This window comes from Cherax quadricarinatus, chromosome 76 (genome assembly GCF_038502225.1).
Source record: "Cherax quadricarinatus isolate ZL_2023a chromosome 76, ASM3850222v1, whole genome shotgun sequence".
Classification (NCBI taxonomy): Eukaryota; Metazoa; Arthropoda; class Malacostraca; order Decapoda; family Parastacidae; genus Cherax; species Cherax quadricarinatus.
The window spans coordinates 6225014-6240242 of NC_091367.1; the positions used below are offsets into that span (position 1 = coordinate 6225014).

The 15229-nt window shown below is 40.8% G+C and overlaps 1 protein-coding gene across 1 annotated transcript in view; it reads left to right on the forward strand.

The window, feature by feature from the left end:
- LOC128703607 (uncharacterized) overlaps positions 1-15229 on the forward strand; it is a 224095-nt gene that overhangs the window by 180683 nt on the left and 28183 nt on the right. Inside the window, exons 12-15 of the mRNA XM_070101205.1 lie at positions 1610-1670; positions 9462-9699; positions 10664-10799; positions 14370-14489. Of these exons, the coding sequence (XP_069957306.1) occupies positions 1610-1670; positions 9462-9699; positions 10664-10799; positions 14370-14489 (555 nt within the window). The remainder of the gene's footprint in view (positions 1-1609; positions 1671-9461; positions 9700-10663; positions 10800-14369; positions 14490-15229) is intronic.

Genomic DNA, 15229 nt, shown 5'->3' on the forward strand with positions numbered 1-15229 from the left:
AAGCTAATTAAACCTAATTTTATGTAGAATCTCCCTGGAAACTGCAGTTCGGTAGTGAATTACGGTCAGGAGTGTTGGGCAATTAATAACGTTGGAATGTCCTCATTAAAGTAGGTTGAACCAAGCCTCTGTCTGAAGTGCGGGGAATAATATTAATCAGGATAGCAGGGAACAAACACACATTGGATAAATATTGACTGTGTCAGAATTATTTTTTTTATTAACATGACTTAATTAACTTTGCCTGCTGATTCTAGGCTATAATGTCTAATATACTTTGATTAAATTGCATTATAAATTTGATATGGTTCTATCTTTTCCTGTAAACTGAAATGTGCAAGAAGTTTACGTTATAATTATATAAGTTGAATGATAAAGTAAAATTAACAAGAAGAGAAATACCGGACCAAACGACTAGCAATGATTTTGAACGAATTTTCAAAAACTTCAATAAATAAGGAAATTTTTGTTCAAAATCTTTGGAAGTTTCCGATCATGGAATAGTAACTGCCTTTATTAGCATAATTTTCGATAATCGCGAAATATAAATAAAAAAAATGTTTTTTAATTAGTATTTAATTTACTGTCGATATTTGAAGTTGATTTAAAAATTGATGATTTTTAATTTTCGCATCGAGCCGAAATCTATAGGAATCATATATGTCTCATAGGGACATATGATTCCTATGGGATCATATATGCCCCTATAGGGTCATCCATGACCCTATGAGTCTTATAGAGCCTGACTGTCGTTGAGCAGGACGCGCCTCAGGGGCTAGACAACCCCATGAGTGTACTTGACGATAATCTACTCGTCTGACGAGTGTCTTTTACTGTATAAATTTCCAAACTAAAGGAACTCCTGCTCTGCTAATACAAGCTTTTTTTTTAAGCTTCTAGAGCAGTCGAACCCAGAGTGCTTGATGATATCCTCGTAGTCCTGGTGCTCAGGTTGACAGATTTCATTACCCACTTATGGAACCCATACTGCGTGTTGGAATGTCTTGGAAACAGCATGCTGTATGTTCCTGCATGTGTTAGCGAAGCTGTGGCGGTCCACCACATTTCCCATAGTCTCTAAATCGGATTAAGGGTTTGGGTTGTTGCTTTAACTCTGAGCTGCGTTAGTGTGTCTCAGATTTAGGCAGAGTGGACTGCAATACGTCTCTTTCGAGGGCGAGATGTGCCTCACACGTGACCGCTGTACCACCGTCATTTAAAGAGTCCAAAAGACTAGGTAAGTACAGTTAACCAGCGTGCCTTTCGCGATTAGTAGACGGATGATCGAGTCTTCACTGCCTCTGTGCGCTGAACGGGGTACATAGGTTCACCTTATCCTCAAACTCATAACTTAATTTTATTCTCCTCTCTCGCTCTTCAACATTCAACTTCTCTACACAGCTACTTTTAGTCCTTTAATAACACTGATGTTGTCTGAACTTAAGGACGTACCTCCCTCTACAGTTTTCAATCCAGTGGACTCCTACACCCTCCCTTCACAGTTTCAGATCCTAAAGATTCCTATTGGCTTCATCCCACTGTCTGCTTCGTGCTCTCTCCAGAGTGTCTTGGACCCATCTAACAAGTTTTTTTTTTTTCTCTCTTTCAGGGACCAATCTCCTTCGACTGTCCAGACCGTGTAGGGGTCACCGCTTTCTACCAGATCCAAGGTAAGTGCAGTATAATGATACGTATTCCCTTCTTCCCTTTCCCATTCCCATCACCCACTTCCCCTGCTTCCTATTCCCATCTCCCCCCTCCTCCCGCTCCAATTCCCATCACCCTGCCCCTCTTCTCATCTCGTTAGCTCCACAACAAACACTGACGGTTCAGCGTGATTGAAAATGTTGTGGAATTGTTTTTTTTTTTTTTTTTAGCCTTTCAAAAAGAGGTGATGATATTGCCAGTTGTTTTCTCTTTTTTTTTCATTTGCGCATTATTTCCCAATCTGCGCATTAGCTCACTCTGTGGATATAACTAGTGAGCAGCTTCAACTGTGTTTGTTGATGGCCGCTAACCTACAAACAAAAATGAATTAAACCTTTAAACTGTGTATGTATGTGTGTGTGTAATATAATATATATATATATATATATATATATATATATATATATATATATATATATATATATATATATATATATATATATATATATATATATATATATATATATATATATATATATATGAATGACATGGGTTCAAGTCCTCGGCTAGTCGCAATGTTGTTATTGATTAAATACCACTCGTTCGTGGTTACAATTATATAACAATTATAAAAGAATTCTTCCTCCTTAAATTTAACCACGCGTGTTGTAAGAGGCGACTAAAATGCCGGCAGCAAGGATTAGTAACCTCTTCTTATGTATAAATTACTAAATATAAAAAGAAAACTTTTCGTTTTTTTCTTTTAGGTCACCGCCTGCGGCCGGTGTGTTAAAAAAATAATATATATAACGTGTTAAGTAATTACTAACACGAAGAGAGAAACACAGAAAGTAAGGATGGTCTGTATATGTCGTTCCTGCTGAAGAGGAGTCCAGTTGGGGGTCGAAATATACAGATTATCTGTTGTGTTTCTACCTCCGTGTTGGTTATTACTTGACATCGAACTAGTAAAATGTAAAAAATAGAGATATCAGTATTATTAAAAATAATGAAATAGTTTTATATTTTGAGTTAAGATGCATGAGATGTGCAGAGAAAAAGAACGTTAAACACATGTGAGCCAAAGATTGAGCAAGTCGCCATGATGGTGAGCAAGCTATTGTCTCCACCACTGTTCTCTCTCTCTCTCACACACACGCACACTGGTAGTTTTCTCTTGGCTAAGATTATTTTCACTTTTGTCTCTTCTGGAATAAAGTGGACTAGTTCTAGGAGGATGTTTGTTGCGTGATACACACACACACACACACTGGACGACACTGGAGGACAGGAGAGATAAGGGGGACGTGATAACGACATACAAAATACTGAGAGGAATTGACAAGGTGGACAAAGACAGAATGTTCCAGAGATGGGACACAGCAACAAGGGGACACAGTTGGAAGTTGAAGACACAGATGAATCACAGGGATGTTAGGAAGTATTTCTTCAGTAACAGAGTAGTCAGGAAGTGGAATAGTGTGGGAAGCGATGTAGTGGAGGCAGGATCCATACATAGCTTTAAGCATTAGTATGATGAAGCTCACGGTTCATGGAGAGTGACCTAGTAAAGACCAGTGAAGAGGCGGGGCCAGGAGCTAGGACTCGACCCCTGCAACCTCAACTAGGTGAGTACACACACATCAGGGCCAGGAGCTATGTCTCGACCCCTACAACCACAAATACGTAAGTACACATGTACATTTAAGAGATGGGAAATAGGAACAAGAAGACACAGCTGGAAGTTGAAAGCTCAGATGAGTCATAGGGATGTTAGGAAGTATTTCTTCAGCCTTAGAGTTGTCAGGAAGTGGAAAAATCTGGAAAGTGAAGTGGTAGAGGCGGAACTCATACATAACTTAAAGAAGTGACACTATAAGGCTCTTGAAGCCAGTAGAGAGTGGACCTAGTAGCGACCAGCGAAGAGGCTTGGCCAGGAGCTGTGAATCGACCCCTGCAACCACATATAGGTGAATACACACACGTGCCACAGTTGTCCAACAAGACGAATTTTCTGAATAGTAAATTAATGTGATTTTCCTCTGTTAGATTGATAGACATTGTCCTGTGAAGTTACATGGTGTGTTAAAGGAGGTTAGTATTCCATATTTTCTGGCATATAAGACGCGCTTTTTCTACAGTCTTGGAAAATCAGCCTGCGCCTTATATGCTCAAGGTCAGGGTCAAGGGTAGGCTTTGGGTTACGCTTTAGCAGTTGTTTACTGAAGTTACGTTAGTAAATAACTGCTCTTGCGTGTTATATGCCGGAAAATACGGTAATTAAACTTAAACCTGCCAAACCCGTGTGAAGTCAGGCTAAATAATATTTAGTATTATTTACCATCAATATCCGCATTACAGGAATTATAACTTCAGAAGTCGTAGAAAGTAATTTGAGTGTTTAAACTTATACATATCAATGAAAGTCTTTCGTTCGTCCTCCAGGTCTGCAGTTTTCCCTTCAAGCGAGGCCCAGTGTACACAGAATACACATCACTTTTTAGAGAAGGTGGAGGGGTAAGCCAGCGGAAGGCTTCAGTCGGATGACCAAAAGTTCCAGTGGCAAGTTATTATATGATTAAGACAGGCGTCAGGAAACAATTGTCCTGTTTCCTAACGAATTTTACCTAACCTAGTATAAATAACAAAAAAGGCACAATACCGTGACTGGAACGATACACAAATAACCCGCACATAAAAGAGAGAAGCTTACGACGACGTTTCGGTCCGACTTGGACCATTGACAAAGTCACACTAACCAGAACTGAACTGAACTGAGGACTCACAGGTAAGAGCCCACTAGGGGCGAGGGGCAAGTGGGGACAGGATGAAGAAGATAGTTGTAGAGAGGAAAAAATCTTAAGAAGGAGGAAGTGTCAGGACTATACCCAACTGCTAATCAAAGAAAACATAATATTTAGCATTATCTCTCTCGTGAGCATATCAACTCGCAATGACTGGATACGGCTCAGGGACATGTTACTGCAAAAGGCAACGCAAACGCACGTCGCAAGCACTTCAGCTCGAAACGCACAAAGACACAGCTCTACGACAGTGGCACTTTTAAGTTATTTGAATATTTAAGCTAAATAAGTCAGGTAGTTTATTTGTATTGTGGTGGAGGTGCCGGATCATACAACGTTTGAAAAAGATTTACATCATTGTAAGGACGTCTGAGAGTATCAGCTAAGTATGTAGTCCAGTGGTCATGATATGCTTCAAGTCTGTCAAGTTGTTTGTCACTGAGTGTCTTCCAGTATACGTTCAAAGCTGGTGTGTTTGTCGTGAGGTGGAGAGATTCACTGGTGGCAAATTCGTCCCACCTCACTCCCAACACCCAACGTAATGCTCGATTCTGGATGCGTTGGAATTTTAGTGCGTTTGTCTTGGCGGTTAATGTCAGAGCGAGTGGAGAGTAAGAGAGTAGAGGACGAATGAGTGCTTTGTAGAGATGTAGTTTTGTCTTGGGACTGGCTCCTCTCAGCTTATATAACCTTGAGAGTGCAATTCCCGCCTGTGTGGTCTTAGCAGTAATGTGAGATTTTAGGTTCAGTGTGTTGTCGAGGGTAACACCAAGGACAACTGTCGAGAAGGAGCGTGGGATGGGGGTACGGGAGGTGCTTGTTTTGAGTTCGACAGGAGTCGGAACATCACGCATTCTATGGAAGTAAGTGATCTTTGACTTATTTGGGTTGGTTTTGATGCGCCATAATAATTCCCAGGCGGTAATCCTGTCGACCTCTCTTTGTGTTCTGCGTGCTAGGAAACGAATGTTTTCATGTGTTGTGAGTCGAGTGATGTCGTCTGCGTAAGAAAGGGTAAGTGTGTTTGGGTAAAGAGGTTCAGATAAATCATTCGTGTAGAGTATATATAGGGTGGGAGACAGGACAGAGCCTTGGGGTACACCCGCTTTTAATGTGAAATAGTCTGAATAATGATCTCTGAACCGTATACGCATCGTTCGGCCATCTAAAAAGTTACATAATAATTTCATTATATTTACAGTTAATTCAAAGGACGTGCAAAGTTTGTATTTTAATCCTTCATGCCAAACAGTGTCAAAAGCTTTCTCAACATCTTTGGCGACAAGGGTGGAGGTACAGTTCTGGGCTTTATTGATACGTACATAGTTCAGGATTATATTCAAAACGTCTTGGGTAGAACGTTGTTGTCGGAAACCGAATTGTCTTTCAGTAAGGAAGTTATTTGTCTCTAGGTGAGTCTTGAGTCGCATATTTACAAGTCGTTCAAAGGTCTTACCCAAAATTTCAAGGAGGCTAATAGGTCTATAGTTCTTGGGGTCAGTCAAGTCTTTTCCAGGTTTTGGTATGAGACATGCAGTTGCAGATTTAAAGAATGGAGGGAAATAGCCAGATGCAAGGGAGGCATTAAAGAGGTCAGTGATAGCGGAAGCAACAGAAAGTGGAAGGTGACGAAGGACTGAATGTGATAGACCAGAAGCACCTGGAGCTTTTTTTGGAAGGTGTGTTAGTAAAGAGTGAACATCATCTACAGTAAAAGGAGAGTTTAGAGGATGCGTGGAAGATAGGGTATTTAGGCTTATGATTGGATCAGGATTGGTTAAATCTTCATGGTTGGATACCCATCTCTCTATGTCTAATGTATGTGCTATGACAGCTTGGTCTGGTGGATGTGGGTGGAAGATGTTTTCCCATATGTCTTTGAAAATATGTACCGCTTCAGCAGGGTCAGAGATCTGTCTGTTGTTGTGATTTATGTGTCTAAGGGTTGTGGATCGAGGGGTGCCTGTAAGTCTCCGAATGGATGACCAGAATGCTTTGGGATCTCTTGTACACTGGACATCTGTTGTGTTTATAACTGATTGCCAATGTCGGGCATGGTCATCATCTAGGCTATGGATGATATGTGTACGTAAAATAGTGAGGTCCCATCGGATATTTAGTCTGTTTTGGTTTGCTAGGAAACGGTGTCTGTAACATGTGAGTAGTCTTTTTGTTCTTTCTGATGGGCGGAAAGAGTAACGTACTTTGTGGTGTGTCATTGGAACAACCTCTGTAGCGGCTTGGGTAATTGATTGTTGAATGCGTTGAATTTGTGTGTCTATGTCTGATATTGGTCTATTGTCATAGTTGTGTGTGAGATCAAGAGTGTTTCGGCTTTGTTTGAACAGATCCAATCCGCCTGAGAAGAAGCTGGAGAGGGGCGAACTGGAATGAGTATAGGATTTGAGGAAATATGGAAAATGATAGGAATGTGGTCAGATCCAGAGAGCGGTCCTGGTGTTGTGTAGTGATGTAAGCGATTACTAGCTCTGTTTGTAAAAATTTTATCAGGGGTGCCTTGGCCATTGTATGTAAAGACTGTTGGGAAGTAAGGTCCAAGGTGTATGAGATGTTTCTGTGTTACAAGTGTATGAAGTTGCCTACCATGCAAACTTGTGGAGTTGTCATGGAAGTCAGTGTGTTTGGCATTGAGGTCGGCAAGTAGGTATACAGGGAGATGTGTGTGATTAAAAAGAATGGTTAAATCATGAATGTTAATGTTTTGGTTGGGTCTGGTATATGTCGTGTACAGGATGATGGGTCCGTGTATCGTGTAAATTTTCACAGCCATGCTGTGAGAATATGTAAATGGAAGAGATAAGAACTCATGTTTAATGGTGCCTTTAACAAGAATAGCTACGCCATTCCAGTTTTCAGCAGGGGATTGACGGGCTGTATATCCACGTTGATCATCACGCACACACGTGCTGATGAAATTAAGACACATGTGCAACATCTGGGTATCTTTATTGTAGACGTTTCGCCATCCAGTGGCTTTATCAATACAAATTCTAGGACATAGCTTGAAGACAGTAGGACTATATACAGAAGATGAGGTAATCAGTCCCTCAACCTAGGAGTAGGTGCGAAGAGCACCATAGTCGTGGAGATTCTGAAGCAGAAGCAAGGAGCCTGGCGCTTATATAGTAACGTCAGGTGTAGCAGACGAGGGCATAGTCACTGGTAGGCGGGATTCCCCAGTGGAAGTAGGTCCTTCCCAAAGAGATGGGTTAGTTGTCGTAGTCGTGAAGGTTATGTACATGTCCTCAGAATCAAGATTCCATGATGTTGCAGTGTCTGACAAGTTGTGCAAGAATGGTATATAATACCGACAAGATGAAATTAAGACACATGTGCAACATCTGGGTATCTTTATTGTAGACGTTTCGCCATCCAGTGGCTTTATCAATACAAATTCTAGGACATAGCTTGAAGACAGTAGAACTATGTACAACACGTCTGGTTGTCTAACCAGAAGTGGAGCAGGACGGCTATATATAGGCAGGAAGAGGTGGTGGTAGTAGTAGTAGTAGTAGTACAAGAATGGTATATAATACCGACAAGATGAAATTAAGACACATGCGCAACACCCGGGCATCCCTATCGTAGACGTTTCGCCATCCAGCCAGCCACTGGATGGCGAAACGTCCACAACAAAGACAACCAGACGCCGCACATGTCTTAATTTCATCAGTAGTTGTAGTAGTAGTAGTAGTAGAATAGGTAGTAGTAGTGGTAGTGGTAGAAGTGGGGAATAAGGAGGACGAGCCAGTCAAATACAAAGGAAGGGGAGCTAGGTGCCCACTGAGGGAGAGCAAGCGCACAGAGGTGCGTGAAAGGGGAAGTGGTGAAATAAATGAAGAAGGAACAGAAACACGAGACAGAAGAGAGAAAGACAACCCAGAGGAGAAAAGGAAAGAGGAAAGGGGAAGAGGGAGAAGAAGAAAAAGAAAAAGAAAAAATGAGGAGTCAGGTTAAGTCACGGGTGTATCTAACCTAGTACACAAGATACATACACCAGCAGGTGTTTCTTAGTGTATATATATATATATATATATATATATATATATATATATATATATATATATATATATATATATATATATATATATATATATATATATATATATATATATATATATATATATATATATATATATATATATATATATATATATAATATATATATATAATATATATATATATATATATATATATATATATATATATATATATATATATATATATATATATATATAATGTGTGTGTTAAGAATTTTATTCTACTTTTGGGAATAAAATATTCTTGACTGGTGGTGAACAGGTGACCTGCGTGTAGTCGAGAGGCTTTAACCCCATCTACTAACCAACATCAGCATTCCTCTCTCTCTACGGAGTTTAGTGTATGATCATTGGCTTGCAATCTCTTGTTGCAAAAGCATATTCAGCTTATTATTTGCAGTTATGATAGTAACTGTGTTCCTTGATCGTTTGACCTGACTTGGTTACTCCTGAGTCGTTTACACGTTTTCTTCTCTGTTCAGTGGTTTGATTGCTTTGTCTATCATATTCCTTGTTTTATTCTGTATTCTGTATTATTCTGTATTCTGAAGACCAGGGCAATTTTTATCTCGTTGTGCTCTAATTATCGTTTGTTTATGAAATATTAATTTTATCTGTTCAGTTTTTTATTACATAAGTTATTCAGTGTTAAATGGGTTGTACATTAAAGGCAGATAATTTTTCGGATAAATGGGGATACAGTTAGCCAAGAAAGTAAGCAAACCTAACCTATAATTTAACTCCTAATTTACATTGGGTTACGTTATCTTGGGTTAAGTTGGGTTTCTGTTTCGAGTTACTAAAAAAAAAAACGTAGATTTCCTATAGGCCTAAAATAAAATTATTTCATTGTACAAGCCACTTAATGTTAGAAAATTTGCATAATAAATTACTGTCAGGTAGAAGCTAAACTTAGTATTGACTGTTTATTTATTTTTTTGACGTACAGATGGTGACCCAGTAAAGGTGGCACTGTACCACCCGGAGGAGAGGGCACTGGACCTGGGTTGTCCCGGGTGCCGGGTACTGGTGTGGCCCGGTGGACAGGTGCCGGCATCTCGTGTCTTCAAACTACGGGTAGACACCATCGCTCCGGCTGCCTTCGTTATCATGTCTTCTCTCGCTAGCCTGGGCATTCTTCTGGCGCTGGCATTCCTCATCTTCAACCTCACCTACCGTAGACTCAAGTATGTATGTAATGATCTATTTCATTTTTAAAAGGGTGGAGGGGTAAGCCAGCGGGAAGCCCGTGGCCTGGTAGGCAAAGCTCTCGCTTCACACGCTGAGGGCCCGTGGCTCGATTCCCGGCAAGGGTGGAAACATTGGGCGTGTTGCCTTACACCTGCTGTTCCTATTCGCCCATCAGTAAAATGGGTACCTGGGTGTTAGTCGACTGATGTGGATAGCATCCTGGGACAAAATTGATATAATTTGCGGGAAATGCTCTGCATAACAAGCCTGTATACCTTGTACATGTACTTGTAGAAATAAAGATATTATTATATTATTATTATAAGGCCTCGGTCAGATGACCAAAAGCTCCAGTTGTGGGTCGTCATATGACTAAGACCCGCGTCAGGAAACACGTGTGTTATTTCCTGACAAATCTTACATAACCTAACCTCATGTAAGTACCTGGACCATAAAATTAAACACTTTTGCATATATTCTGATGAGTATGTATCTGGATGTGCGTATACACTGATAAAAACAATATATGTACACATGGAGTGTTATATATATCAGTGTACACGAATAACCAACACATAGGAGAAAGAAACTTATGACCAGGTTTTGGCCCGACTTGAACCATTAACTAGTCATTAAATGTCGTCATGAGTTTCTCCTGTTTGCTGAGGTTATTTGTGTATTGTTCCAGTCACGGTATTGTGCCTTTTTGTTCTTTATCTCATACACGAATACGTCTATATATGGGATGAAAGTATTGTTGACTGGTGGTGAACAGGTGACACTCAGACTTGACGAGTGTTGTCTTACCCTTCTCTCTTCCAAGACTGTAAGATATATTCTTTAAATTTCTTCTCATAGTCCACTACATATTGCGCGTGTGTGTGTGTGTGTGGGGTTGTGTACGGATGTTCGTGTCATAGCAATACACTAAGCATGTACGTGTGTGTGTGTACTCGGCAGATACATCAAACTGTCCAGTCCTCGCCTCAACAACACAACAGTGGTTGGGTGTGTGTTGGTGTACACTGCTGTCATTTTACTGGGACTGGACCACGCTACCCTCCCAGCACCACACTGTTTCCCTGTCGTCTGTACCGTAAGTCTCTCCCTTTTTTTTTTTTTTTTATGTCCGATTCTCCCGTCTTCTCTGTCTTGGTGAGCCTTCGTATATTTCTCAGCCCTAGCATGACTCGTTTCTCCTCTACTCTAATGAATTTCTAGTCTCTCCTCTGCCCTAACATTGACCTGACTGGATTATCGTAGGTTTAATTTACTTGTATTCCCCAGATATATATGTGCCTTCTAAACCATTCCAAAAAAAATTATATATACCCAAAGTCTAAATATTTTTGCCAATCCTTTGGTACCTTCCCTTCTATCGTATACACATTATCCAAATATGCCAACCATATCAACAGATTATTCACACATGCTTTTCCTCGTATATTTGTGTATATATATATATATATATATATATATATATATATATATATATATATATATATATATATAGAGAGAGAGAGAGAGAGAGAGAGAGAGGTACCACCTCTAGAACTGCCCTGGGGACCCTCATCCTCAGAGAATAGAATAAACTTGCTTCAGGGAAAACTCGAGGTTCTCCCTGAAGCTGTTTGAGAATTTTCTCCTACCACCCCCTATATTTAATATATATTTTATTTAAATACAAAATACATTGACAAAACATTCACAAAAATACAATAGAAAGTAAAACAATCTAGATAACAACTCAGAGCTACATCTCGAATACTTCGTCCAGCTCCCCGACGGTGGGCCGCGTGCCCAGAATGCTGCAGGCATTTCCTCTCTGGATCGCGACACTCTCTGAAAGAGGAAGCTGCTCGCCCTGTGGTCCTTGGTTTCTATGATGAGCTTTTCACCCAGCTCTTTGAGGAACTTTAGTGCACACTTGCCCCATGCCCCAAGGGTCTCCGACCCTATTGGGATGAACTTATAGCAAGGGGGAAGGTCTTCATATTTGCGGATCTTCTGGGTCTCCCTGTGGCTGGCAGCTCCACCCCCTTCAGCTATGGAGTATGGCAAGTAGGTGTCTGCCAATGTGGCGGCACAGGTGTAGTCTCAGGCAATCTGCTTTCCATCTTTCCAGGGTAGCATAGTGGCTCCATCAGGACGCTTTTGACTTCTGTCAGACCTCCGCACTTGGGGTTCACGTTGAGATGGGCAACAGACTGTGGCGAGGCTTCTCTTTATGATGTCATTACCTCCTCATGTCAGGCATACTTCCCTTCTGCTGTGTGACACACGAGACCATGAAGTCCGAATTGATCAGCTGTCGCCCTGCCGCAAATACACCTATGTTCGATGAGGATGGGGGCGGCTAGGCAAAGAGCAACATCAGTCCGAATGGCCTGTGGGTCGAGTCGAGTGCCCAGGGAGGAACTGGGAACAGCTAGAAGGAAATCTCCTGAGTGTGGTGCCTTCACCGCCAGGAGACGAGCTTTGTCTTTTCCTGAAGGGTTGATGAGCATTGTGTTGGCGATTTTTTTCATGATCGGTTTGTCCCAGTGGGACTGTTTGTGCTCTTTGGAAGGAGCTGGTCTACTGGAGGAGTCTGCAAGGGTGTCCCACCGCATCGCTGCTTCAGTAAACCTGGGGTCTTGAGCTTCTACCACGTCTCTCAAGCATTCGGGGACAATCTTCTTGACTAGTGCACTGGAAGCCAAACACGAAGACAGAAAAGCAGGTAAAGCAACATGCATTGCTTTGCGCACTCCTATACCTCCCAGTCGCACTGGGAGGGTTGCCTGATCCCATTGCTGATCGTCTAGTGACAGATTCAGGGCCTTCTTAAAGGTTGATCTCAGGTATGCATCATATTCGTCGAGTGTTGGGTTATCAAAAGAGGGTGCACACCTCAGGAAGAGAATCTTGGCATAGTGAGACACCTTGTGAGGAGATACAGAGCATCATGGGCATCAAGATCGCTTATTCTCTCTATTCTCATCAGGTCATTCAATTTTTCCTTGAGGACAGTGCCGATGGCCTGGTGACCCAGCGGTGCTCCCAAGAGGGTACTGTTGGACGCAGTGGTAGTAGACTTTTTCTGGAGGATTCTTCGCACGGCCTTGATTATTTCCTGGTTCGCTGTGATGATTTCACACTTGGAGTGATTGAGGATGAGTCCCAAGTCTTCTCTCTGTGTTTTCACCAGTTGTAGGTCCTCTAACAGGGACTCTTCAGTACCTGTCAGAGTGCCATCATCCAGGTACCAGATATTCAGCTCGCTGCATAGGCTGGAAGTTAGTTCTCTTACTGCCAAGCAGAAGAGAAGTGGAGCGAGTGGGTCACCTTGCTGAACACCCTCTGATGAGAGAATTTCATGCTCTCCAAACAAAAGAATTGAAGATTTGCTGTAGCCGGCTGAAATGAAGGGAAAAGGGCTAGGGAACCGATCCCGAACGGCCGGCAAGACATCTCTCTTCACCATATTAAAGGCATTTCTAATATCAAGGAACAACAAAAGTAATGCATCAAAGGAAGGCATATAAAGGGTCTAGACCACACCTCACCATCACATCCCACAACAAAGCAACACCTGATGCGCGACGACACGCGACTCATAAGAAAGAGAACACTGCAGTAGGCCTGCTGGCCCAACTAGACAGGTCCTTCATGGCAACCCTCAAACAAAATATTCTACCCAAGTAGATTATTATTTGTCCAATGTATTATTAAATTCTTCCCAAATTCTTTTAATTATAAATGGATCTAATTTATATAACCCAGAGGAAATATTCATAATATTTTCAAAACTGCTTTTTATGAAACAAAATTCAATTATATTCTTGTCGACCATGGACTTGATACAGTTTTCTCAACTTTTTGAAGATCAATTGGTTAAAATCTCTCACATGAATAAATAGAGCATTGGAATCTTGGCCAGTTCTAATGCTATATTTATGTTGTTTTAATCTTAGTTCGAGACTTTTACCAGTGTGACCGTAATAAGCTTTATCGCAAATTTTACAAGGAATCTTATAGACACATCCGTCAGCATTTTGGGGGGAATTCTTTATCAAAAGTTTTTTTTTACTGTATCAAGATTTTTAAATACAACTTTGATATTAAAAGTCTTAAGAAGAGAAGGCATATCAACCAGTTTTGATGGTAAGGGAGAACCAACATATTTTTAGTTGAATGAGGCTGGTTGTCCCTTTTTGGATTGTAAAAAGTATTTCTAGCAATTTTAAAAGATTTATCAATTACGTTTCTTGGGTATTTCAGATCATTAGCTATTTCCTAAATTTTCGATATTTCTTCATCTATGAACTCTGGACTACAAATTCGTAAAGCTCTCAAAAACATTGACGAGAAAACAGACAGTGTAACTCTATCTTGATGTGAATAATAATAGTGTACATAGGAACAGTTATTTGTAGGTTTTCCGTACATTTTAAATTTCAATTCATTATTACCCTTAATAATGAATTCAAATTTGGAATTTCAATTGGAATTTCACTATTCTTTCACAGTGGTTGTTTTGCATATTCTGAAATCGCCTGTTTACTGTGATCTTATGAACTTTTGCCTTTAAATTTATTATTACTATGTTATTATTCATTTATTTTGGAACGGTTTTCTGTTATTCTATGAAAGTTCACCAGGTGAGAGAGATGTTGTGTTGCAGGCGCGAGCGTACCTGCTCTCAGCTGGGTTCTCCTTGGCCTTTGGTTCCATGTTCACCAAGACTTACCGTGTTCACCAGATCTTCACCAGGTCCAACAGTGCTGGGGTCGTCAGGAATAAGGTTGGTTGTCTTCACTTTTTTTCTTGTTGTTCACTAGCTGGTTGTTATTGTTTATTATTTGGGGTTTTTGTTCAGCTGATACATGCTGTGTTCACCAGCTGATTGTTATGTTCTCCAGCTGGTTTGTTGTGCTCACTAGTTGATTGTTGCAGAGGTCTGGTCTGACCCTGCCTCTCAACTTGCCAGATTCAATCCATCATAACCTCGTGACCCCTATCTTTCTTGCTTTTAAAGTTATTTGGAGCCTGCCCAGTGTTAATGGTCTCCTTGTTTACCATCCTGCTAAACAAATATAAAAGTTCTCTCGCTGGAGGCAGAACAAATTGTTCGCGTCTAGAATACGACGTGGCGTCAAATTACCTTCGATTAATGGTTTTCAAGATTACCTGAAAGGAATTTAACGACACCAAGACTAGTGTTCCTCTCCCTCCCACTGCTTCTCTCTCTTCAACTTTTATTCACCTTTCTTCACCGGTTGCTTTATTTCCCAAACTTTTCACCTACACCGTACGCTTCTTCAGTTGAATATATAGGCGACTAAAATTGAAGACAAGAGAAGTATTGGAGGGGATAAGACATTATCAAACCATCAGTCTTATCTTGAGTTCTCATTCTCGTCTCAGTGGATCTTTGAACGTCTACGTGAGGTTCATCTCGCTTTATAAATGTATTTTATTAAATAAGCTCATCCACTTGGGATACTAATACCAACAGGTATCTCTGACGAGCGAAGTGGTGTC